Source organism: Diceros bicornis, chromosome 15 (assembly GCF_020826845.1).
Source record: "Diceros bicornis minor isolate mBicDic1 chromosome 15, mDicBic1.mat.cur, whole genome shotgun sequence".
Lineage (NCBI taxonomy): Eukaryota > Metazoa > Chordata > Mammalia > Perissodactyla > Rhinocerotidae > Diceros > Diceros bicornis.
In genome coordinates this window covers 11,314,310-11,341,518 of record NC_080754.1, presented here as the reverse complement: position 1 = coordinate 11,341,518, position 27,209 = coordinate 11,314,310, and the positions used below count along the sequence as shown (strand labels likewise).

At 36.7% G+C, this 27,209-nt stretch overlaps 1 protein-coding gene across 6 annotated transcripts in view; it reads left to right on the top strand.

Moving 5' to 3' along the window:
- Positions 1–26,945, top strand: part of CD47 (CD47 molecule) — a 43,013-nt gene extending 16,068 nt beyond the window's left edge. For 2 of the 6 annotated variants that reach the window (XM_058555742.1, XM_058555745.1), the window contains exons 3-11: positions 3,483–3,572; positions 13,951–14,058; positions 15,291–15,383; positions 16,278–16,370; positions 17,612–17,704; positions 22,699–22,730; positions 24,109–24,133; positions 24,745–24,777; positions 26,702–26,945. In XM_058555742.1, coding sequence (XP_058411725.1) covers positions 3,483–3,572; positions 13,951–14,058; positions 15,291–15,383; positions 16,278–16,370; positions 17,612–17,704; positions 22,699–22,730; positions 24,109–24,133; positions 24,745–24,777; positions 26,702–26,706 — 572 coding nt within the window. In that variant the 3' untranslated portion in view covers positions 26,707–26,945. Of the gene's footprint in view, positions 1–3,482; positions 3,573–13,950; positions 14,059–15,290; positions 15,384–16,277; positions 16,371–17,611; positions 17,705–19,548; positions 19,596–22,698; positions 22,731–24,108; positions 24,134–24,744; positions 24,778–26,701 lie in introns of all 6 variants that reach the window. The other 4 variants (XR_009222220.1, XR_009222219.1, XM_058555743.1 and 1 more) reach the window with 4 other exon arrangements.
- The last annotated feature ends 264 nt before the right edge of the window (positions 26,946–27,209 follow it).

Sequence of the window (27,209 nt, the reverse complement as noted above, 5' to 3'; positions counted from 1 at the left end):
ATTTTAGGCTTATTTTATTAGTGCCATAGAAATTCAGAGCTGAAAGAGACCTTAGAGAAGTATCTTGTCCCTCTCTCCCCTTGGGGAACATCTGACAGTACTACCATCATAAATCAATAGCTTCATGGGCATATAAGTGGTTTTACATAAAACATCAGGTTTTTCCCCCAGCATCTCATTTGGTTCTTAAATGTCAAATTCAGTGATTGTCAAACTCTTTCCACCTTAACAAGTTAGAGAGAGGTAACATATTTGTGTCAGTGAGAGGAGGTAAATTATAGCAGAGGTCTGTAGCAGTGATTTTAAACTGAGAGAATCGTGGACTCTCCCCCCCATACACACACATGCTTACCTTGGGGAACATATTAAAATCTTGGGGTGGGAGCTAAGAGGGGAGAGTGTGTGAAGTTTGAATAAACCCCAGGTGATTCTGATAATCTCCAGTTAAGAATCACTTAGACTTAAAATTTTTTGTTCCATAGTCACACCCTCTTCCAGTCATTGAGATAATTCTTACACTTATTTCTACACAGAGACCTGGAGTCATCTAGTAGTCATCTAGTCTATCTTGACATCTAATTCGTGAGTTACTTCTATCACACCCCAGGTAGTTGCTCATTCCAACTTTTTACCTAAATGCTTGACATGATGAGACTGTTACTTAAGGATCTTGGTCTATTAGCAGGCAGTTCCAGTTCTTCCATAAGTCAAGCTAAGACTTGCATCCCTGCAATTTCCCACTCACTAGGAAGGCTATCGTGTTCCTCTCCTGAGTTTATTCTTCTCTAAGGTAGAAATCTCCAGCTCTTTCAGCCATTGCTCATGGTTTCAGGATCCCCATTCTAATTACCTTCCTTTGGAACAATTCCCTGTTGTGTCTTTAAATATGATGAGTGAAACTGAACTCAGAACTGCCATACCCACAAGAGTCTGTTCTTCAACCCTCTCTCTTCCTCAAGCTTGTGGCCTTGTTCACTGCCGGACCTCAAATATCTAGAAGAGTACCCTACCCACAGTGGGCTTTCAATAAATGTTTGAGTAATAAGAGAAAAATGAGTGCTGAGACCAGGGTCAAACGCACCTCTTATTTTTACTAGTAGATTTCTGTTAATATGTCCTAAAACTGTTGAAGGTTGTTCTATTGTGTAGGGAGAGAGTGAAACAACATTTCATTATCAGCTCATCTTGAACATGAGATCAGATATCTATATTTTGAAAGTAGAGCCCACAGGATTTACTGTTGGACCAGATGTGGGGTGTGAGAGAAACCAAGGAGTCAAGGATGATTCCAAGGGTTTTGGCCTGAGCAGCTGGAGAAATGGAGTCACCACTATGGAAATGGAGAAAATCAAGAGGGGAGGTTTGGTGGGAGAATTGGGCGAGGGGTATCAGTTTGGGACATGAAAATTTAAGATACTTAAGATCCTTAATTCACTGTGCCTCAGTTTCCTCAATGTAAGGAGGGGTTAATAATTCCTCATATAATAATTGTGAGGATTTGAAGAGTTAATGTACACAACTCAAAATAAAATAATAGAGAAAGTGGGTAGAGAAAAATAAGTTGATTGAGAATAGTCATTAGATCATGGAACTTTTACCAAATCCTTTGGGCATTAGTTATGAAAACCTAAGCATAATTCACAAAAGTTTTTCCTGGTAGGATTTTAGACTAAATTGGAATGGGTTTTCTTTGGTACAGGAAGATGCTCAATGATTCAGTTGGAAATTAAGGTATAGATTCAGCGTATCTGAAAACATCCATGTCTTAGTAGAGATCTGAAGCCATGGGAGCCTCAAAAAAAAAACCTGTCTTCATTCGCTCACTAGCCTATCTCATGACTGTTGGAACCATCAACAGCAACCCCCTGGAGTCTGCTATGTACAGGACAAAATGCTAGATTCTGGGAAGCTAATATCTCTAAAATAGAATTTATAATATTGTTATATTCTGGGGATTAGTGTGAACATTTACCAGAGTTTAACATTATAAGCTTAACACAAGAAATGCATGGCTAGCATTATGGTATGAAAGCCCACGAGGTTCCTCATGTGCTGATAGGAGAGGCAGAGCAATGGAAGATCTGAAAGGGTTAATCTGGGCCGGCCCCGTGGCTTAGTGGTTAAGTGCGCGCGCTCTGCTACGGCGACCCGGGTTCGGATCCCAGGGGCGCACCAACACACCGCTTCTCCAGCCATGCTGAGGCCGCGTCCCACATACAGCAACTAGAAGGACGTGCAACTATGACATACAACTGTCTACTGAGGCTTTGGGGAAAAAAAAGGAGGAGGATTGGCAATAGATGTTAGCTCAGAGCCAGTCTTCCTCAGCAAAAAGAGGAGGATTAGCATGGATGTTAGCTCAGGGCTGATCTTCCTCACAAAAAAAAAAAAAAAAGAAAGGGTTAATCTTTGGGGAACCCCAGTGCTTGCTTCTGGCAGTATTCAGAAGTGTTGTTCTCACTGAAAATCCCCCATGTTCAGGTGAACTTTGAAATGCTCACTGTGCATTTACTTGGCTTTATTGTTAGAAAAGAAATTTCATAGGTAAAATTATGGTCTTAAGAGTTGATAAGATGCAATTAAACTTAATTTTTTTTAAAGGTCTGAACAAATCTCATTTGAAATCTTAATATCACAATTTCCTTTTTATAGAATGTGTGGCTCTATTTTCACTGTCTAGATAATGTGACACGCTTCATAGAAGCTTCTTTAATACCTAAAGCCCTTCATGTTACTTTACATGTAAACAGTCGTTTGAAGCCTTATTATTCGTGAGTACATCTTCTGTTCCAGAGTAAATTTGAGAAAAGGTGGGGCTCGCATTGGTCTCCGTCTTAGTCACACTAAGGAGAGGAGGGTGCTCAGTTGTACAATTTCCTCACTTCCGTCCTCTGAGTCTTTACAGGAAGACTTCACCGTTGCTTTAGGATAAATTCTTGGCACGTTACACATACAAGCGTTCACCAGAGAAGCACATAATAATCATTGTAGTTAATGTTTACTGAGTACTTGGTACATGCCAAGCTTTGTTTTAAGCAGCCCTTTGCATATATTGATTTCGTTGACTGTCACAACAGCCCTTCATGGGGAAGGTACTGTGTCGTACGGTGTACGACACTGAAGAACAGAGAGGTGTTAAGACTTTATCAAAGGTCATAAAGATAGTAATTAGAGTTGGGTTCGAACCCAGGCAGTGTGGCTGCAGAGCCTGGTTCAGCTCCTGTGCCATGTCACCTCCTTCTATAAATCCTAGGTTAGGGAAAATGGGGTGAGAAACATTTAAATAGCTAGTTTCTTGTTTCATAAATAAAATTTGTTATATAAGTAAATTATATACGTAATTTGTTATTTAAGGCCACAGCATTAATTAATTATCTTTATTTTCCATCTACACAATAAAATATATTGTTGACCATTCATTGGCAGGACTTAAAGTGATTGTAGTAAATATTAATTGTGATTCTTGTTTTCTTTCTTCCCAGTTTCTTGGTTTTCTCCAAAGGAAAATATTCTCATTGTTATTTTCCCAATTTTGGCTATACTTCTGTCCTGGGGACAGTTTGGTATTGTGAGTAAGTATTTCTATTTTTTATTTATGTTTTAGTGATGAAATTGTTATTTCTGGGAGGCAATGTTAGTGAAATATTTTATTTAACTAAGTTGTATTAGGAAGTGTGATTATGTAATAAATAAGAATATACATATTCTCCTTGACGTGTATATTGTCCCTCATAATTTCCTACAGTTCACTTTTAATTCCTAAGAAGTTGTTTTTTTTTTTAACTTAAGATTGAATAGTGGGAATCCTAATAATAACAATACCTTAAACTCATGCTGATTTTAATGTTTAACAGAACATTTACACACACATTATTTTCTTTGGTAAAGAGATGGTCACAGCCTACATGAATGTTAGGATCGAATGTTGTACTTTTGAGCGTGAAGACTTCCCTCCCTTTAGTTTCCTAGTTTGAACTTCTCTGTATACAGGTGTTCATCCTTGAAAAGCCCAGTTTGAACAACATTTTGTCATCCTTACCCTGTGATTCTGCAGCCTCTAAGCAAGTAGCCATGGGAGAGTTGTGTTCTGTGATCATGTTTTGCTATAATAATTAAGTGACCAAACTTCTCAGGGCAGATCTTAATGCTGTATCAGAATTAGCATCAATAATGTAGAATTGTCACTACTAGGTAGAAAGGTCATATGCCTTCTGGTTGATGTTTATACTCAACCGTATTTCCATATCAATTTGGTAAAGGAAATTTGGAAAGTTAGTGAAGTTCTGAGGTGACAGTCTAAACTTTTAAACTTTTAGAATGTAAGATTTATTCCTCGTCTATAGCACACTGAAATAGTCAGCCATTGAAGGCCAGTAAACATTTATACAAGGCAACCAGTAAATAATGCTGATTTCAGTTATTTATTTCATTCTGCAACCTTTAAAAAAGTGAAAGCTAGTAAAATATTGTAGCGGATTGGCCTGTTGTATATTTCATGAATTTTACTTTTACTCAGAAGTTTAAGTCATGTGTATCTAAAGTGATATATAAAAATGGAAGGAAGATGACTGATTTTATATTTTAAGGGTTCTTCTCGTTGTATAGCACTCTGGAAATGCTTTGTGATTTCAAAGCTGTTCTCGACTTCTGTCTAAAAGGCAAGAAAGGGCTAACAGTGACAACTGTCAAGACGTTTCACAATTCTCACTTTCAAAACAGTGTCTAGAATTCTTGGGGAAATTTTCTTAGAATTCTGGTAAGTTTTTTATGTCAAGACAAAACTGGTATAGCATCAAGACCTAGTCAGTCTTCGCTGATGTTAGGGAAAGCCTTTAACCCTGTTGGCAGACCCAGGCCTACATCATATGATTGAGGTAGGAAATAGCCTCTTTTTAAGATCATGAAATTATTTCACAGTAGTGTGAGTTTTTGCATTTGGATTGATGGCAGTATGCTGATCGCGGCAACATCATCAGTGACATTATTTTCAGTGGACTGAGCCAGGAGTGAGTCTGTTCACTGTCAGCCATGTTTTTACAAAATAAGCTTTACAATTTTTTTCTGACTTAAAAAAGTAATACATGTCACTTTAAAATACCTTGTATAATATAGAAAGTTATAGATAAAAACCAAAAATCATCTAGAGTCTCACAACCTAGAAATAAACTATTGGTATATTCTAATGAATTTCCTGCGTCCCTTTCTGTCTTTTTCTATGTATTTTTGTTATCTTTCATAAAAAAAGAAAAACTATACATGGACTCATATAGCTTATATACTTGTACATCCTGATTTTCTCCTCTGAAATCTTTCTAATCTGCCTGTGCTCTACTGTCACAGATGTACTATAATTTACTTAGCTCTCATCTTGATGGATATTAAGGATATGTCCAAATTTTTTTAATACTGTGAAAGTAACTGTGCTGAAGATAAGATTGGAAATGGCAGAGATATTTTAAGGCTCTTGATACAATATGCCAAAATGTTTTCTGGAAACATTGTATCAATTACTACTGTAGATGAGAGTACCTGCCTTTCACCTCACAATCCTGACAGCATTTTAATTCTGCAAACTTTGCTAATTTGATGGGTGAAAAAACATCTTGTTTTAATTTTCATTTCTGTGTTAGTGAGGTTGAATGTTCTTTTTTATATTTATTCTTCTGGTCATGTTGTAAGGAATGTGCTTATGAACCTAAAAAAATATTTCAGTGGCAATTTTTTCTTTAGGCTCATCTTAGAACAAATAAATGTGGTGTGTGTTTGTGTGTGTGTGCATGTGTGAGGAGGTACCTATATACTTGATTCCCCCAGTCTGGACTCACATTTAAAGGTGTTTATATGATAATAGTACCTAAACATTTGTTGAGCTCTTTCTGTGTATGATAGACACTGTGCAAAGGACTCTGTGTCTGCAATGACACTGACTTCTCCCAGGAACTCAGTGGGGGCAGATACTGTTGTTATCATTCCTGCTTTATAGATAAGAAATAGAGGCACAGGTGAGTTAGGCAATTTTCCTTCAATCACCCAGCTGTTTCCTGGTAGTACTGGGATTGGAACCAGTGCTATTGACCACTATGCTATACTGCCTCCCTGTCTTGAATTTGTTTTGAGCATTTTTTTTCCATGAAGGGTAAACCTATATCTGGGTACACACATTGAGTAGATGAAACCATTATTGGTAGAGCAGAATGTGGACCTACTTTATTCAACAAACGTCTATTGACAGTGCCTACCGATGGCTGGGCACTGTGCTCTGTGCTCGAGGGGTGGAGGTGAAGTGTGTGTTGCCCCTGGCCCTGTAGCGCTGACATCTCAATTGAGGAGACAGTCGTGTGCCTTCTGTCATATCTTTGGGTAGACATGGATCTAACTCTGCTTTTCTTTTGGCACCCTTTATAAGAGGCCCCCTGCTTGTGGCCTGGGGATTCCACAAACCGGGAGAGCCCCTCTGTTTTCTACTCGCTGCTTGGCTATGTTCTTTAGAGTGCGGTGTCTTACAGCCCCTCAAGTATTAATAGTAACTGAGGCCTGTGACTTTCAGTTTCTAGGTTTCTAGTTCTCCTTAACTTTTTCTGATTACCATTTATGGTCTGTACTTGACCACAGGGTTTTGCTAACTCTGCACGTCAGTCTTTTGGTCATCCAAGATAAAACCAGGACTTTCCATAGGCCAAACATTTAGTAAAGACAGCAGGTCGTGCCTTCACTTCGAGGAGAAAGAGTTTCTTTATACCAGAATTGTATCTTAACTATATGTCAGGGTGCCGTTGATCCTACTGAGGAAGAAGCCTGAGATTCTAAACTCCCAAAGCCAAGCCAGGACTTGGTGAGCCCTAGACCATCTTCTGAAGACAAAGGTCCCTAACAGGGAAGTGTTCCTAAACACCTTGACCTTTCTCTTTAACTTATGAGCTTTTAAGGAGAATCTCATGCTTGGCAAACAGCTCAGAGATTACTAGAATTAAACACTGAGCCTTAACCAAAGTAACAAATCTCTAATAGTATTGCATTTCAGGCACTTGGTTTTTGTTCTAAAAACTATACCAACTCACAGTTTCCACTTCACTGACAATTAAGTTCCTGGCTGATTTTCAGAGTTTTTCTTCCTCACTAAACAATATAGCAGGTACTTTCCGTCATTTAGATGTTTGATAAATGATTGCAAGTGCTGTGCACCAGCATCTTCAGTCCTTGTAGGATTAAAGTTCAATTCCATATCAGGAACTAGCTAGCATCCGGAAATTCTTTGAGATAGGTCTATCTATTCTTACTTCTCCTTCCTTTAAACTTTTATTGTATATAAGAAGTCCTCGCATTGCACAGAACCATGAGACCATAAACATGACTGTGTAAGCTGAAACTCTGTAAAGCAATCTAATAACTGTGAAAATCACTATTGCTCCATGACCTTTAAAATTTTTTGTCAAAACATTAAACACTCTCTGTCAGTAATAACTGTATTAGGAAATGAAAAAATAGTAAAATTAATATTTAGTACGCAGTAAATTAAAATATTAAAAACATTGAGAATTAAAGTGTTTTATGAAGAGTAGTTTGAACAGTGTTTGCCTTCTTCTTACGGTATAACTTCAAATACAGAGCAAGCATCTTTTCTATGTCTTGGCGAATTCAGATCAGCTTCCAACATTTTATCCTTTGCGCTTTCAATGTCATGAACTATCTATCTCTGAGAGTTCCTTTCCTGTGAAGTCTTTTGCCAGAGTCACTTCTTCTGGGACATCTTCATTCTTTTTGTCACAACCTCCTCACTGTCCTCCTCTATGCCAATAAGTTTACGTTTACTAAGTTCCTCTGGCTGCATATCTGGAGTTGCTTGAATGGCAGGAGTGTTGATAATTCCCACAGTTAGCTGTCTCTTCTGTAATACCATTTACATTCTGTTCGAATTTCCCTTCCAGCGTTATTACTTTTCATTTCTTTACTCTTTCATCTTTGTTGCCCAGTTTCGTCTTTTGATTATCCATTGTAAAATGTCATGTTGGGAGTCAAGGAGATAACATAACACATGCCTTGCTGTCTGTGCATGAACTGAATAACAGATGTGCAGGGACCAATCACCAGCAGTCTTTAAAATAAGTGGCACGATGAGTCACTGATCGTGATGCATGTCTGTTACTTAGGTAGTAATTTGTGACTGAAGAGATAGCAATGAAGTTTGCACTTTATGCAATTACTCGATTAATATGTTGTGGTAACTGAAATTTGAACTGTGTTTTGGGGAGACCTGTGTTATTTAACTCAACCATAGTAACTGAAATTCATGCATATCAGAACCACGAAAAGCAAGGACTGCTGGAATTTATTTCAAATTCGTGCGTTCTAGGCATCTTTCATTTTCTTTTCTAGCTTTCTAGTTCCTGCTCAAGATTATTCCACAAGGATTTTGGTTACTGCTCAGAGATATTTGGTTAGATGTCCCTGTAGAATCATTGTTAGAAAATTGAAGGAAAAAAATTCTCTATCACCATAGGCTGGAGATCCTAAGTCCTTGAGTCCCATCTTGAGGACTATTTAATACTGAAAGTAATTAGGCTGTGAAAGCACATTTAAAGAAGTAATAGAACAGAGAATTTCTTTGTAGATTAGAAAAATCATTCTGAAGAAGTGAGGACATATACTAACTTCACCAGGAAATTTCTATCCAGGAAGGAAAATATTTCTCACAATAAATATTATTACAAAGAATCATTCTGTGACCTGGTTGATGGCCACTGTTAATAGGACTTTGTTATTAAGTTTACACTGAATTCTATTCAATAATCTTGAACCCCTAGTGCTTTCCCTTGGTCTTGTCCGTATGATTGTCATATTCTATCGTTAAATGTTTTTATGCTGATTTTATTGTAGGGGGAACCGAACAGAACTATAGCTCAGCAGTGTACTCTTTTGTAGAAATGTAGTTGCTATTCATTTGACCCTTTCCAAATTCAAACATCCCAACCTCCTGCATACACTCTGAAGTTATGGCACCATCCACAGGACCAGAGAGCGTTTGGAACGAAGGAAAGGAGTCAGTGTGTTGAACATCCTCTTCTTTAACCTTTTATATTCAAAGTACTTGCTGCACACAGTCGGGGCTCTTTTATTTCTGGGTCCTGTATACTGGGAATGTGATTTCTAGTCAGTATTCATTTTGACAAAACTGTTTCATCAAAGCAAGTTAGATAGTGTATGGAATTTATTATAAAATTATTTTATGTTCTGGCAAGTAATCAGTTTATAATTGGCATTAATATTCACTTTTCTCCAGCACCAGTCTCAGAAAGCCTTCGTTATTTTTTTATGTGTTAAATATTTTAAAATAGTAATTTAAAAATAATTAAATAACTTAAAAATTTGAAATTGTAATTTCATTTTAAAAGTTATCAGATGTGCTTTATCCTGTATCAAAGACAATATTGATTTGCAGCTCAAGAGATACCAAAAAGATCCTAAAATTAATTTCTTAGAGTTATCAGAAAATATCACTATAATAATAAAATTACACACGTCTACCTTTATGATTTATTCTTAATCTGGTAGACATTATGCCTCACTGGTTAGCCTTCCTGTCTCACCACTAGTTCACTGATCACTTAGGGACCATCTCAATGTCATGTCTTTGAGTAGCCATTGCATTCATGGATTTTTGGTTTCTGTTGGATGGACTGTGGTCTGTGTTGGCCTTTCTAATACCATCCTTGGAGAATCATGAAAACTAAGATAATAGATTTTATTTGATCTCCAAGATGACCTGGTCATTTCACTAGATTTCATCAACCATAACCTGTATTGTGTTTCTGTCTTATATGTGCTTTATATCAGTTGCAAGGAGACAGGAAAACAGAGTATCTCTTCATAGTATTAGCTGTTTCTTCAGGTGGCTAGAGGGATATGTCATTTCTTCATTCACATGAATTTGAAAGATTAAATGCATAAAAGGGGTTTTCTTCGGCTAGAGTAGACCCACACCTTTTATTTAACTGGGGAAGAGGATCTGGGAGTAACTCCCCATCACTCATTCCTCCCCAACCCTTCAGCACATGCTCACACATTAGGATGTGAGGGCATCGAGACAGGAGGATCTGTCTGTCTTGTTCAATGCCAGCACTTAGAATAGTGATTGTTACATAGTAGGCACTCAGTCAATTATTGTCGAATAAAGTAATCTTCTACTTGTACCCTGATTTGGTTGATACGATTTGGACTAATTAAAGGACCTGGTACATTGTGGGTACACAGTAAATATTTGCAGAACAAATGAATGAACCAACCTCGCTCATTTTTGGGAAGTAGCCAGCTAGATTTAATTATTTTATAGAAGATATAAAAGGGAAAATTTTAGAATTCCTAATTTGTTGACAAAAATATGATATTGCCTCTCCATATGTTTTATATTTCTGTGTCAGGCAGCGCTAAGATTATAAGTTTTTGTTAAAAGTGTAAATACTGACAACACTAAATTCTGGTGAGGAGGTGGAGCAACGAAACTCTCATTCATTGCTGGTGGGAATGCAAAATGGTACCGCCACTTGGGAAGACAATTTGGCAGTTTCTTATAAAACTAAATATGCTCTTTCCCTATGATCCAGCAATTGGGTTCCTTGGTATTTAAACAAATGGAATTGAAAACTTAGGTCCACACAAAACATGCACTTGGATGCTAAACTTGGAAGCAACCAAGCTGCCCTTCAGTAGGTGAATGGATAAATAAACTGCGATACATCCAGACAATGGAATATTATTCAGTGCTAAAAAGAAATGAGCTATCAAACCATGAAAAGACATGGAGGAACATTAAATACATATTACTAAGTGAAAGAAGACAATCTGAAAAGGCTGCAAACTGTATGATTCCAACTATCAGGCATTCTGGAAAAGGCAAAACTATGGAGACAGTAAAAAGATCAGTGGTTGCTCGGGGTGGGTTGGAGGGGAGGAGAGAGGCATAGGCAGAGCACAGAGAATTTTTAGGTCAGTGAAAATACTCTGTACGACGTTATAATACTGGATACATGTCATTATACGTTTGTTCAGACCTATAGAATGGACAACACCAAGAGTGAACCCTAACGTGAACTATGGACTTGGGTGATTATGATGTGTCAATGTAGGTTCATCTTTGATAAAAAATGTACCATCTGGTGAATGATGTTGATAATGAGGAAGGCTGTGCATGTGTGGGGGCAGTGAGTGTATTGGAATTCTCTGTTTCTCCCTCTCAATTTTGTTATAAACCTAAAACTGTGCTAAAAAAGTAAAGTCTTAAAAAGTGTAAATACTATTATTTCCCCTATTTTATTTTGTGTATTGATTTTGGTAATTTTACCTAAGGAGAATCTTTTAAAGTGTGCAGATTTTTAAAATTACTTAAGTTGTCTTGCCAAGCAGCCAGATAATCATACCAGGAAGTTTGATAAGGGCCTGGTGTTAAGAACACATTAAATTATCTTTATCTTAATGCTAGCGTTTGGGAAATTACTTGAATTTATTTTCTTTGTTACATTTAAAGTTTAGATAGGTTTGATAAATAAGGATAAATTCACTTATTAAAGGACAAGAAAAGATCACCAGAAAAAGACTTTTGAGATTCTTGGGTTCTATGGCATCTGTATCAGATGCCTGACCCTTTAGCTACACTGTAAAGATTGACAGCTGGACTAGCAACAGCATACCTTCTCCACACTTGCCATGGGACTTGCTCAAATGTGGCCATTGTGAGCAAAGAAAATGAGTCAAAAGAAACTCTTTTTAAAGGTTCACTAAAAAATAACATGGAGATACTCTTTTCATTGCCTGTGGTGACTTAAGTAGACCCCACTAACATTTTTTAGAAATGGCTGCTTAGTGTAGGGAAGAGTTTAGGTAGCCTTGAAAATAAGTAGTAGTGGAACCAATCAACAGGAACTAAAGGTACCTCCAATATGTAGTGAATTTATACGCAAAGGTTTTGAAAAACCCATTCTATGGTAAAACACTACCAATTTTGTGGTATTTTATTTTTGTTGCTATTGTTGGCATTTTTCTCCTCTAGCTCTTCTAAGCCTGAAGAGGTTGAATTTTATGTGAGGTTCAGATTTTTATTTTTGTTAAGAATAGTATAAGTCAGCTTTTTTGCATGAACTTGTACTGTATTCTAAGGTGAAGTCTTGCTGCTTACTCTTGGTCGCTCCTTTATGTATTGAGTTAAACCTAGAAAAGTCTCTTATGAATGTCTGATTGCTTGTGAAGTATGTTTGAAACAGCTTCTATGTCATAACTCTTTTGCAGAACTTTCCAACTCGGTTTAGATAACCATATACATAAGATTAAAGTGGAAACTCTGACGTATGTTTAGAGAAAGTTTCTTTCTCTAGCTGTGTCTGTGCCTTTTATGACCTATACACTGAATTTCATCCTAGCCAGTGTTTGAACCTGGAAAATAGGGAAGCTGTGAAAATCTGTGCCCTAGAAGAAGGTGAGGACATGACTGAGTCAAGTCAGATGAGTTCCAAGACTGGATGGATCAGATGAGAGCTTGGGGAACTTGCCATATTCCTTACTCTTTTCTGATTAGTGTGGATTTCAGTTACTGTGCTTCAGGATTAGTTATTGCTTAGCCCTCCATCTTCCCCTGAAGAGAATAGAGTTGAGGTTACAATCTAAAGTATGAATAGGTAGAGATTTCACGTTACCTGTATTATACCCTAAACACTATAACCATAGGTTATACTATAACCTTGGGTTACAATCCCTGAAACATAGATTTTACCACAGTCATTTAGGGGGTTATCTGTTGTTTTTACTATATTTGATCTGTTTGTCATTATTAAAGGCAAAAATTATAAAATATTAAAAAATATTATATATAATATTTTAAATATATATAAAAATATAAATATTATGAAATATTTTAAAAATAAAATGTAAAAGCAAATTAAGTGCTGAGGATAACATTTAAAAAATTTTCTCCCCCAGAGCAGTCACATAATTAATGGCATGAAGAATATCGTGTGTGGATGAAACAGCAGAATTTCAATCATGCACTCTGTTTCTCTCTGCTACTCAGTCTGCCTTTAGGTTACTTTTAACAACTTTCTTGGGGAAAAATTAATTTTAATATTTATCAAACAAAACCCAAAATATGTGGTAAAAGATACAATATTTTTAGGCTTATCTATTACATTATTCTGTCAGGGAAGGTACTGGATACTTGGCAATAAAGCTGGAATCAAAACCAATAACATGTGATGAATCCTATTGAGTATTTATAGTTTATTTTTATGAAGTTATTTTAATTGAACAATTTAAGCATTTTTCCCCCTCAGGATTTCAAGAGGGTATGATTTGTCCCATGTTTATTCTACTCTTTCAAAACAAAATATCTAGATATCCAGATGCTTTACTAATTTTATATAAGGTAGAACAAAGTTGTCTTTTTCTCGGTGTTACTAATTAGCCAGGTATTCCCCGTCAGCATTATATTTGTCAGTTGTAAACCTGAGGCAGTTTTGCTCCTCAGGGGACATGTGACAGTGTCTAGAGACATTTTTGATTGACACAGCTGGGAGGCTGTTACTGGCATCTAGTGTGTAGAGGCCAGAGATGCCACTAAACGTTTGCTAATGCACGGAGCAGCCCCCCAGAACAGGGACTGATTTGGCCCAAAATGTTAATAATGCCTCAATTTAGAAAGCCTGATGTACATAACTTCATTCTTTGAAGTGTAGCGGAATACAGCATCACCTATAAATTGGGCATCCATATTTATGCTGCCATGACACTATTTAGCCATTGACTTACTGTGAAAAAGGTTTGAGGTGGCTTTACATGATATGAAGCAGTTGTTCCTCAAAGGTTATTCAATTTTAGTAAGTTATCAGTTTGTCTCTGCACTTTGTAAGTTGTAAGGCCTCACTTCTTGTGATTGAGGTCCTGTAATTCTTTGTTGTTGTTTTTTTTAAGCACTTAAATATAAATCCAATCCTATGAAGGGGAAAACCATTTTTTTATTTGTTGCTGGACTGGTGCTCACTATAGATGTCATCGTTGGAGCCATTCTTTTCATCCCAGGTAAGATGCACAGTTACTGTGAAGGAAGGCAGGATTGGTGTAGATGGGGCATGCCTGGGGGGGTTTGTAGTAGAGTCCTAGGGCTACTGTAACGAATTACCACCAACTACGTATTTTAAAATAATAGACATTCTCTCACGGTTCTGAAGGCCATAAGTCTGAAATAAAGATGACGTCAGGGCCACACTCCCTCCCGAGGGTTTAGGGGAGAATCCATTCCTTGCTTCTTCTAGCTTCTGGTATTTGCTGACAAATCTTTGCGACTCCTTGGCTTGTGGCAGCATAACTCCAGTTCTGCCTCCATGGTCTCATTGCCTCCTCCTCTCCTCTGTGTCTGGGTCAAATCTCCCTCTGCCTCTCTCTTATGAAGACACTTGTCATTGGATAATGACTCACCTGGATAGGCTGAGTCAGGCTTTAGGGCTCACCTGGATAATCCAGAATGCCTCCTCCTTCCAAGATCCTTAACTTAATAGTATCTTTTGCTGTATAATGTAATATTCCCTCTTTTGCCCTATAAGTTAATATTCGCAGATTCCGGAGATTAGGAAGTGGTCATATCTTTAGGTCCACTGTTCAGCCCTCCTCAGAGGCAAACTTCCTTGGCCAAGACATGGCAGTGGGAATGAATGTGGGAAACAAATCTGTCTGAAACAGCAGTTGCATTTGGAGGATGGGAAATAAGGGTATGCAGCACGTAGAAGGAACAGCAGAGATGATCTGGGACCCAAAGTGTAGACCTGGAAAGCCATTGTTGTATTTTGAGCAGAGTACGGGATAGGTGTAATGTTTAGGAACATAAATTTAGCAGCTCTGTTTGCAGCTGGAGTTAGTGAGGACATGGGGAGGAAGAAGATGAATTCAGAAGACAACTGGAAAGAACAACTGTTTTGATTTTGGGACAGATTGGATATGGCAAAGGAAAGGAGTGGTAAGAACTGACTCCAGGGTGTCTCACTGGAATCCTGTAGCGGAGTTAAGAAGGAAGCAGAGCCAAATCAAGGTTTTGACATGTAGAGACTTAGATGTTGACATTTAGGTGTCTTAAGTTTGGTCTTAATCAAAAAATAGTCACTTATTTTGTGCGAAGTTTAGGGGGAAACATTTTTAAACCTTTCACAGTTTATAAGAGGAGTATTGAGATTAATACATTTAATAAATTAACTTTAACTTCCTGTAGAGTAGGAAGTATGTAGGAAAATATTTTAAATTTTATTTTTATTTATTAACAGGTGAATTTTCAACAAAGAATGCTTGGGGACTTGGTTTAATTGTAATTCCTACAGCAACATTAACGTTACTTCAGTACTGTGTGTTTTCGATGTGTGAGTATTTGTTGTCATGGCATGATTTTGCCGACCTTTTTCATGTAAAAAACAGAATTTTTGGTTAAAATATTCTTTTATGGTTTTTTTAACAGCTCAGTAGAAGTTAGTTTATTAAAAGATTTCCTAAACTATTCTTAGTGACATTTTCCTCATATGGATTAATTTTAAGCTTAGCTTAGTTTTTCAAGGTATTCAATTACTTTGTAAAAAGTGATTTTCATATATATTTGATGCCAGTCAGTAGGTTTTTTAAATTATGCTGTATAATTTCTTAATGATTATCTTAACATTGTAGTTTTAAAAGATGATATAGATATCCAACCTATAATTGGTATCATTTTCACTGCATTTTGGGAGTAAATTGCTAACATTTTTTCGTTACTATTAAAGAGTCTATTTTTTCTATTTGCACATTTAACTCTTGCTCTTAGAACCTATCTCTGGCTTGCTGTACATTGGAAAGGTATTACTTTGTTATAAAATCACATATCCAGACACACAAGATAGAGGTTATGACGTTTACAATGGCCTGTTTGCCTAATGGTTCTCTCCACCGGAGCAATTTTGCTTGCATGTGGCAAAGCCATGCATAATAGCCATTCATATTGTAAAACGCACAAATGTGATAAAAGCAGCATTGTTCTAAGATTTTGGGTAAAAACTGCCAATCCAGCTCAGCTCACTGTGAAAATAAAAGGCTGCTGGGTGTGTGAATGTGGAGCTGACTGTTTGTGTTGAAGGGCAAGGTTTAGAGCCCTGGGAAAGCATCTGCTATCTGGCAAGGACCTCCAGAGTCAGTCTTTGGTCAGAGGCTGTTATTCTTGATTGCACAGAATATAAGTAGGAGTGATTGCTCCTCAAATACTCTCAACATGCTCTTCCTTCCTCCAGCTTTTGGGATGAGCTCCTCCACCATCGCCATACTGATCCTCCAGGTGCTGGGCTTTGTGCTCTCTGTGGTTGGACTAAGCCTCTGTATCTCAGGTAAGGGTCACGTCTTTCTCTAGTCCCAGGTTGTCTAACTGGAGATTTCTCTTGGGCAGAGCTCTTTCTTTTTTCTTCTTCTTTTTTTTAAATTTATAGACTATTTTTTAGAGCAGTTTTAGGTTCACTGCAAAATTGATTGGAAAGTACAGAGAGTTCTTATATACCCCACACACTCACAGCTTCCTCCACTATCGACATCTCCCACCAGAGTGGCACATTTGTTAAAATCATTGAACCTACATTGACACATCATTATCACCTAAAGTCCGTAGTTTGCTTTAGAGTTCACTCTTGGTGCTGTTCTATGATTTTGATAGATGTATCATCACATGGGTCATAGTCATAGACACAGTATCATAGGGACAAGTTTCACTACCCTAAAAATCCTCAGTACTGTGCCTATTCATCCTCCCTCCCTCTAAATGCCTGGCAACTACTGATCTTTTTACTGTCTCCATAGTTTTGCTTTTTCCAGAATGTCTTATAGTTAGAATCATACAGTATGTAGCCTTTTCAGATTGGCTTCTTTCACTCAGTAATAGGCATTTAAGGTTCTTCCATGTCTTTTTATGACTTAATAGCTCATTTCTTTGTAGCATTGAATAATATTCCATTGTGTGGATGTACCACAGTTTATTTATCCATTCACCTCCCTGTGCAGGTTTTTGTGTGGACATAAGTTTTCAACTCCATTTGGGTAAATACCAAAGAGTGCAATTGCTGGATTGTATGTTAAGACTGTATTTAGTTTTGTAATAAATTGCCAAACTGTCTTCCAAAGTGGCTGTACCATTTTGCATTCCCACCAGCAATGAATGAAAATTCCTGTTGCTCCACATCCTCGCCAGCATTTGGTGTTGCGAGCTTTTCTTTTTTGTCTCTCATCCCTCCCCCACCTCCCAGCTGAGGATAGTGCTTTCACATTGCCATGAGAATATTGGCTGTATATGTCTTGTGGGCTGATGGTTCCAGCAGCTAAACAGTTACATCTGTATTTGGGGGAGAACTTTTGAAATAACCAGGCTCCAGTTGATTGGAGCCTCAGGCTTCACACATCATTTTCCATTAGTCTTGATATGATAAGGTACATCTTATGCAAATGAAGGCTTTTTTCTTTTAATAATTTAGAGTCATTTCGGCAATAATGATGAACATACGTAGATAATTTTTGTTTCTTGATAATTAGAATCAGTTATTTCATGTGAATTTCTAATATAAAATTTCATTTGTTTTTACAGAGTGCACCCCAGTGCATGGCCCTCTTCTGATTTCAGGTTTGGGTATTATAGCTCTAGCAGAATTAGTTGGATTAGTTTATATGAAATTCTTTGGTAAGTCAAACTTATTTTTGTTAGCCTATGTCAAGAATTTCAGATGTATAATTTGGAAAATGTTTTTGGTTAGTTCTTATAGTTTAGGACCAAAGAATATATTGGTAACTCCAAAAATAAGAAAATACAGTGAATGCTGCTGTAGCTTTTAAGTAATAAAATTGGAATGATTGGGGGTAATGAAAAAGGGTAGGAGACATATGAATTAATGAAATTTTAAGTGATAAACTAGTTTAAAAGAAAATGGCTTTATGTTTTAGAATTTGTAGTTTTTTATACTAAGTAAAAGGAGAGATTGTTGAGGATTCATTTTAATTAATACAAAAGGATTTTAATTGGCCATTGTTTCTGTGACAGAGCTCTCTCAGAGAGACCAGTCTGTCACTTGCCCTTCTTGCAGACTGTTTGTAAGACTTGGACTCCCTAAGTAGACAAGAATCGAAATTCAAAATCTGTCATTTTTGTTAATTAAAGTAGTGTCCTCTGACACTTGACTTTAAAATGTTTTTGGTTAAAATCAATATAATAAAAACATTGAGTTTTAAAATTTAGGCTTTTACTACTTTTAAAATCAATTATTAGTAAGTGTGGAATTAGCTTGTTTCCAAACTTTGTGTTTAATCTGCCACTTTTCAAATAACAGGTTTCTGTATAAATTCTTATTTTTAATACATATATAGAAGTAGATGCTTTTAATAGTGTCCAAAATTAGTGTGTTGTCTTTCTTAAGTTAAAAATGTTTCCTACAATCTGGTTTATATTAGTCTCTCTTTAAAAAATAGAACTCTTTTTTATTTATGAAGTAAAGCAAACGCTTAAACATTTGTCAAAATAATCAAAAGTTACAAATCAATGGAGTAAAAAAATCGATGTTTCTGCTTTGCTTTAGGAGAACTTCACTGTATGTGTCTCTAAAAATTAATACAAACCTTGAATTGTTATAGTGAAATAATTTTCCATATGACTCGCGTGGTACTTGCGAAGAAATTTTACCTTTTTCTGAACTTTAGCTTTTGCTGACTGACTGATCATTAAGTTCAATTCTGTTGTATATTCTTTGTCCCCCTTTAATTAATGCTTATTGGATAAGCAATTAAAATACTTAACTAAAATCTACCTATCTTTAGTTTATGTGTTCATAAGTCAGAGTTGCTACCTCAATGAAATATTCTTAGTTCATGCCTCCTAAGTCCAAAAAACACAATTAAGACTTCTAGAGCAGAATGGCATTCATTTGGTAGCTATCATGAGCATCACATTATGCATACTATATTTTCGTTGAGTCTTCTACTTACCATTTGTCTGGTTCTTGAAGACGACCCTGCTGATTCTGTTGCTCCCTGTGAATGCTTCAGAGCAGTCTGTGACCTGTAGGACGCACGCAGCGTGATGTGGTATTAGGTGTCTTTGACTGATGATCAGCTCTTTGCTCTTTTTTTCCCTCATTATCTGGATCGCCCTCCCTTTGATTCCCATGCTACCCCACATCTTCCTTGTCTAATAAAGGATGATGTTCGGCACACTTGCCAACAGATCTGGAGAAGCTGACTGAAGTGGAAATAGGCATTGTCTAGCTGCCAGCCCCTTGACCTTGCTCTCCCCACCCCACTTCTCCATTGCTTACATCCCTAAGAGGCCTGTGAAACCAGTATAATTACAAACATGCTGTTTTCACATTAAAATCAAAGTGAAAGTGAAATTCTGAGACGTTCCCCAAATTATTTTTTATTTATTACAATTTAACATATAAATATACCATATGTAAATTAAGAATTTAGTCCAATTTTGTTGACATGTTGAGAATATTCTAAATTAACTTTTCTAATCAACTTATCTGACACCAGAGTTCAGAGGCACACCTTCGGTCAGTTGAAGGGCAAGAAGAGAAAAGGTACAGGAAAGTTACTCTTTAGGTAATGTGGTAGACTAGGAAAATTCATGTGTTTCTCTTATAGAATGTGAGCGTGTAAATCTGAGTATATGTAACGTTAAGGTTGCAAATTTGAGCCTTTATATCAGGAAGTAAAAATTGTAAATGTTTCCAAAATAATTTTCACTCATTGAAGATGCTCTGTTTTGGAAAAGCCTGATGAATGTGTCTTGACTTAAATGCAATAAAATCCTCAGATGGTTTAAAAAAAAAAAATCCAGTCTATCTCTGTAAGAGTAAGTTAACGTCCCCAGGAAAAGTTTCACTTTTATAATTTTCACTATTTTCAAGTTCAAATTTGTAGCCTTAATTGTTACTTTAAAGAGTTATTTTAACTTTCATTTTCCATGGTCTTCTTTAACTGTGTTGGATTTTTTTATTTTTTACTGGAAACATTTAAATTTTATGAAATGAAATTGGAAGCTGGGAACAATAACAATGCGAAAGCATATAGAAGATTAGAAGGACTAAACTCTCCAGAATTGGGCTTGTTATTTATACAGGGTGTTTAGAGCCATTCTTTACAAGGGTCAATACTTGGCTTTTTTAAAAGCCATTACCAGTTAATTCATTATAAGGGCGTATGATTATGTTTTGATACAAATCAATCTACTATCAGTCAGAAACCGTATTTAACACAACCTCTCAGATGTTTTAGAATGACATGAAATATGCATATAAAATTCAGTGATATTTTCTTGCCCATTGTTGGGGAGAAGTGAATCTGAAAAACGTGTTCCTGAAAATTAAAAATCTAGACATGGATTTATGGCGTGTGTCAAGTGTTTCAGGGAGAGAAGAACAAATCAAGAAGAAGCATTGCAAGTGAACTCATATGGAATGCTTACAGCTTATGGTTTAAATATATATATGTGGCCGTCGATGCCTTAGCCCTGTGGTGGCAACAGAGAAATCACAGTCATTCTTCAGGCACATAGGTCATATGCCTATTCGAGAGGATTAACTCAAGTGAAATTAACTTCTGCACTGTTTGGTTTTATAATATTAGAAGGAGCACAGCTGACTGGTGTCCTTTTGAGTCACTGTTCTTTGTAGATCTCTTTTTTTCGGAATGGGCTAGCCGAATATGATGTTCCTTTGACCTGGGAATTGAAACTCAGAAACTATTCTTTACACATTATTAGGGTAATAAAGGAGTTACTTGGCAGTTCTGGATACTAATTCTCATAAATAAATTTATGAGCTCAAAAATGTAACTCTAAAATCTTACCTCTGACCCTTCACATAATGAATCAGAAATTTACATAGCGGTTCAGTTCTTTTCTCCTTGAGATAATGTTGATGCAGGGCATGGTTTGGTTGAAGTAAGTTGTGTATATATGTAACCATCATGATGATCCCTAACAAAGTTCTATAATTCTGCTTGGTTTATTTGGGAGGCTGCTAAATGTGATTCACCCACATTCCCAACTCATTTCACACCATAGTTCTTTAAAAAGAGGTTTACTTCTTGTTTGGTTGCGTGGACCAAACCACTCCCCAAGTGCCTCCAGTAAGAGAGATTTACTTTAAAGCCACGCCTGAAACTAAGAGAGATGGAAATCTCATGAGAGCAGATACGTAACTGGGCCTCAGAGAGAATCGAAAAGTAAGAAGTTCAAGAATTGGAAGGATCCAATACATCTCTAAGGACTGAGTCATCATGTTGCCCTCTCAGTAACAAGAGTTAGTTGATGCCCTTCTGCCAGTTATAGTTACTTAGTTCCTCTCTGTTTGGTTCTTTACCTTTTAGTCAACTAGCTCATCCTCCCTTTTATGTCCTTATTTTTTCTCTTATTCTTCTCTTCTCACTGTTAGCTTTTCTTATCTATAGCTCTAAGCTTTGAACTTCTCCTCGCTTACTTTCTGTCTCCTTGTCACCTTCCTTTATCATCACCAATTTTCTAGTCTTTTTCCTGTTTCTCCCCCTTCAGATTCCAGTGGAAGAGAGAAACTTTTCAGGCCAGTCAGTTGCCATTTTTCCTGTTTGAGAGAGCCTTATCAGCTGCTAGCTAACCTATAGACTGGCTGCCCTTGGTCTCACCCTCGTTTTCCATCAGCTTTGGAAGCTTGATAGAGTGGATGTGGAGGAGTGGTGGTAAATAAATAGCATAGAACACCAGAACAGCTCTGGGGGCCTGCCTCAGTGTGCTCGTAAGCAAATGCAGTGCTGTCATCCAATCCAGAGGACGGTGGAATTGACTCCTCCATCCAGTAGCATCACTCTCCTACAGAGGGATTCACAGGGTGTTGCTGGTTGATGCGTTTGTATCTGTAGGACTCTGATTCTGTATTTAGGACTAGTTTTAGCTGCTCTGGGACTTCCTCCCTTGGGTTTTGTAAGGAAGTTCTCTCTTCTTCCCTATGCAACTAGGGCAATTCTTTTCCCTTTTGTCATTTTCTTCACACCATATATTCCGTCATCTTCATTAACCAGTCCATTCAGAAGCTGTGAAGGGTAACTCAGAAAGCTAAGAAAACACAGAGAAGGGCTTGTTTGTAGCTAAAGCTAGCTGCCTAGAATAATTCTTTAAACTCAGAGGGATCTGAATATTTTCTTTAATTTGTTAGCTATGTGGAGCTTTGAAAACTGGAAAGGTGGAAGAAAAGAAAAGAAGACTAGGCTACAAGGCACAAGAGCAGTGAGCTCAGGGTGGGCGATGAAATAGAGGTGGAGAGTGGTCACTGCCACATTCTGTCCACATGCTGGTTGGGTTGAGTGTGGAGGGATGTAGAGTCTACAGTAGGAGTGAGGAGATGACAACATTTTCCCACCATGAAGTGTAACAAGTGGCTGATTTATGGGGAGATGGCATGCACAAATGAGAGAATGTATATTTTTATTATTTGATATAGGTAGATTATTTGTATCATGGTATTCTATTAATGCATATGGTCAAGAATATTCTGTATATTTTAAGAGACTATTAAAGTTGGAACTCTTTCAATGGATTCTGGCACCTCTGGTTTCAGCCCTGAACATTTTATCTTAAAAATTAAACATTATATTGCCTTAATTTATTTTACTTATTAAATTCTTTTCCATATTTTTTAATTTTATCAGATTCCCATAAGAAGACTATACAGACTTCTAGGGTAAGTTTATATTTCTTAAATGAATTGGGTATGATCACTGGATGGTTTAGATTGAGGAATGGTAGTTGAGATATTGGACCCTTTTTTGCATCTGTTTAGTGTAACATCAAATTAAGAGAACGTCGAAGTCATTTCATGACCTTTGCATGAATAGATCCAGTTCTATGTTAAAACCTATGTTTGGTCATTTAGTAGCAGTGGGAAAGATAAATGATTCCTTTTAATATTGTACTGACTTCTCACACCCAGAACTGGAAAGTTTATGTGTAAGAATAATGGTCAATACCTCTGCTGAAGGAAGCTGATTCCAATATATTGCCTTACCTGTTGGATCCATTTGATGTGCATATACAAACTGATATTTCAGGCTTAAAAATGAGAGAGAGAGATATTTATATTCAATTGATTTCATTAAAAATAATAATCTATAAAATAAATGTACATATTGTTCAAAAAATATGTTCTGAATTGTGATTCGTTTCCCTCCTTCCCTTATTTTATAAGCATTTTTCTTCCTCCAAACTGTACTGTAGTTTTCACTATATCTTCAATACCTGAACACGCTGAGAAAATTCCAAGAAAAAGGGCAAATTTAGGAGATAAACTGAGAGGGATAAGTGAGGGGGGTGAAGAAAACCTTTATAAACTCATCATGGTGATGGCACAGGAGCTACTTTATGGAAATAAGATCTGGAAAGGACTATAGTGGACTCATCTTCCTATAAAGGATTAATGAGAGCTCTATCTGGAATGCCAAGAGCGAGACTCCTGTCTGCAGCAGGAAGTGGAGATTCTACCTGCTCCTGAATCTGACAGGCCTTAACAGACGTGCCTGAAGGGCAAGGGGGTGGGGTGCATCTTCCCACAGGTGTTTCTTCTAAAAAGATTGGTGCCATAGCTACACTGGTCACAAATGGCCAGCAGTTTTTAAAGTGCCTCTGTTAGAGATAACCCAATCATTAGCCCTTTATATCTTAACGCATTCTCTTTCCCTGTTCCTGAGTTCAATCTGCATGACTTAAAAATGATTCTGTCTTACTCTCTTCTCTTGCTTAACTGCATTATTTATTATGTTGCTATTGATGTTTCTGCTTTAGTAATTTTTTTTGAAAAGTTAGGATTTCTTGAACAGTGAGAGATGGTGGGGTGGGAAATTCTGCATAGAAAAAGAATCTTAGCAGAATAATACAGTTATTATTAAACTATTTGCTAGGCTTGGCAAGCTTTGTTTTTTTAACCTTTGTTGCCTTATTGTGTTTTTAGACTATAGGATTCACTGCTTGCTATATAGTTTAAATGTTAGCATATATAAATTTCAGTATATAAGGACATGAAATAAATTCTATTTTTATGTAAATATATTTTAAATATTTTCCAGAAAGCTGTAGAGGAACCCCTTAATGGTATGTGGTTATTACAAACTTATATATTCTTCTTGATCCATTACCAGACCATAATTTGAACTGGCCCCCAAAGCAATTAGGATGCCCTGTCTATGCCTTGGGAAGAATCTAGTTTTTTTCCTTACCTTGACCTCTCTTTTCTTGATTATTCATCAGGAATTAAAAGTATTGCTTTTGTAATGTTCTCACCTCTGAGAAAAATGCACTGTTCTGTGCAGTAAGTAGTTGCTGGCACTAGCCAAGTGATACTGGGCGAGGGGACCATTGCTTTTTTGTGTTGCCCGAGGTGAAGTGCAACACCCCTAGTAGAGAAGAATCTCAATTAATTTCCATTTCTGATGTGTAAATTTCAGAAAGATACAGGCTGTCAGTATGGAGTAAGACCAAACGTCTCACTTTCTTTCTCCCTAAATCTAGATCTATATTCCGAACTGACTTTGTTTCCTTTGTGGGCACTGTGGGTATGATCCACAGAAAGGCTTTGTAATAAAATGATAGCCTTAACATTAATTTGGCTTTATAGCTGTGCAATATTTGGCATGTTTATTTAGAAATGATTTCTAATTGTGGAACCTTACTAACTACCTGCTTGGCTTGTTACTAATTCTTAGCATTTAAAGAATCAAAAGGAATGATGAACGATGGTGAGTATAAAATGTACCTACCATTATAGATTGGTTAAAATATGGACATTGAAAAGAAATAAAATAGCTTCTTGAAAGTATGGCGCTTTTTTTTAAATAAAAAGGACACTGTCAAATCATAAAGGTCTACCTTTCTTGATTTATAAAACTTAAGTCTACTCTGTTAAAAATTGCAAAACTAATAATATAAAAGCTGTGGGTGTCACTAATCAGACTGTCCAGTCATGTTGCTCATAGCAAAGAGAAATTACCACTTTTTCAAAAACATTTTTCAGATGCAGCATCTGGTGACTGTAACTTTAGAATGCTTTTTATAAGACACATAGATATCTGGCACAAGTCTTTGTCATCTTGACAGTTTCTTTTGTGCTTGTCTTGGCAATTTTGTCGCATTTAACCCATGGGGACTTAATATCTCTGCTTTTCCAGGCAGGAATGGGGTTCTAACCTTGTGGGAGAGGATTTAAAAAGAGAGAGAAATGTTTAGACACTCCAGTTTTTCTTCTTTTTTTCTAAATCTGGGCTAATAACTTCCAATTTTTATTGAACACTTCAAAGACATATATTTGTTAGTTCCTAGAGATATATAAGTCTGAGATATTGAATGCTAAGTATTCATTTTGACTTTACCTTAACATGCTATGATACTTCAGTTCTGTTAACATGTTAATAACTACTTGTTTTAATCCTATCAAAATTTCTTCATACCTTTGATATTTATAATCATTCCTTGATCATGGAAAGTTTGTTTTTTATTTTACTGTTTTAAAGTCTGTGACCTACCTGCTCACCTCTACAGCAAAGTGCAGCATTTAACTCAAGAGGCTGTATTCCCCTGAGTGCAGTTAATTTTTGCATAAGATTAAAAACACACCGATTGTGTCAGGGGACTAAATTTAAAACGATGCTTAGGTTGTGTTCAACAAGGAGTCACAGAACGATCCCACTTTTGTAAGTTTGTGTCACAGCCTTTATTACAAAAATGCATGTTTTGTTATAGTAACCACCACCCTCCTAAACAAATTATAGTTAGTAGGCGTACATTAAATGACATCAAAAAAAGAGCTGGTACCTGGAATTGTGGCATGCTTTGTCCGTGTTTACATCTTTGTGTTCTATATCTTCATCTGTTTGTTCTTTCCTTTTCCTCCTGTGGTGTCATTCTTCCATAGTTGTATGAAGAAACTAAACTCCTTTTCTCCATTTTCAGAAAACCAGTATAAGAACCTTGAATGCCTCTTTCTTTGTTAGTTTTTCTTAAGATGTGACTTTTTTTGAGCCATTATATCAGGAGATACAGCAGTTTTTGTGCGTTCATAGCACATGAAATCTACGATGACCTTTGAAATTCTCTTTCCTGTTAGTTTGGCACATAGTTAGCTGTTCAGGATTTGTTGGGTTTTTTTAAACTGCCTGTCTTGTGGGCTCCTGCTGACAGCTACTCCATGCTCACAGTGTGTCTGCCTTGTCGGTGCGAGAGGTCTGGAGTACCCTCCTAGGGACTGCGGCACCATTTCCTCTTTCACGTACACCTGATCACCTATTTATTTCGCTGACATTAAATGAATGATGTAGATCTAAAGTGAATGTGATTGAATATTATTCTAGGATCAATATCTTTTGCTTTGAAAAATCAACATCCCTTGGCTTCTCCTCAGCTCATCCAGCAAACGGAGATTACCAGACTTTGTTGATTTTAATTTTCATTTGCATTGGCCTTTTACTTCCTGCAACTAAAAAGGCTGGTGATTTGCCTGGTTTATGTCTGTGACCCTTGCAAATCTAAGATTAAAAGCTTTTTCTAGATACTATTTTTAGATACTGTATATCTGAAACAATTCCAAATTTTTAAAATACATCAGCTTATTAATGCATAGAAAATAGACATGAATAGCTATTATATGTTTATTTTTCAATTTTCCAGAATAACTGAAGTGAAGTGACGGACTCTGATTTGGAGAATAGTAAGACGTGAAAGGAATACACTTGTGTTTATGCACCATGGCCCTGATTCACTGTTCTGGAGAATAAAACAAGAAAAGTAACTGGTTTTTATCTACAGGAGAAAGTATATCATTGACCCTTAAATGATTGTTATAAATAAGATTTTATTCAATGCATTTGTAATTTAGTTAATAAAAGAATTATGATCTGTGTTGTGTGCCCAATTGAGATCTAGTTTTTTGTTGTTATTTTTATTCGATTAGGGGCAAAAGTAGAGTGGGCAACTTCCAAGAATGATGCCTTTCAGATCCGAGAGCCTCTCAACTCTAGGTCATCAGTCTAAATTGGTCAAGGTGAGAATTACCTGACACTAACCTGGTGGTTACCCTAAGATATCTATGAAAAACAGTGGCTTCCATCGAACCTTAGGAAACTCAGGTTCACAGCCGCTTTTGCAGTTGCGGTGGTAGCTGAATGATGTGTCTGCC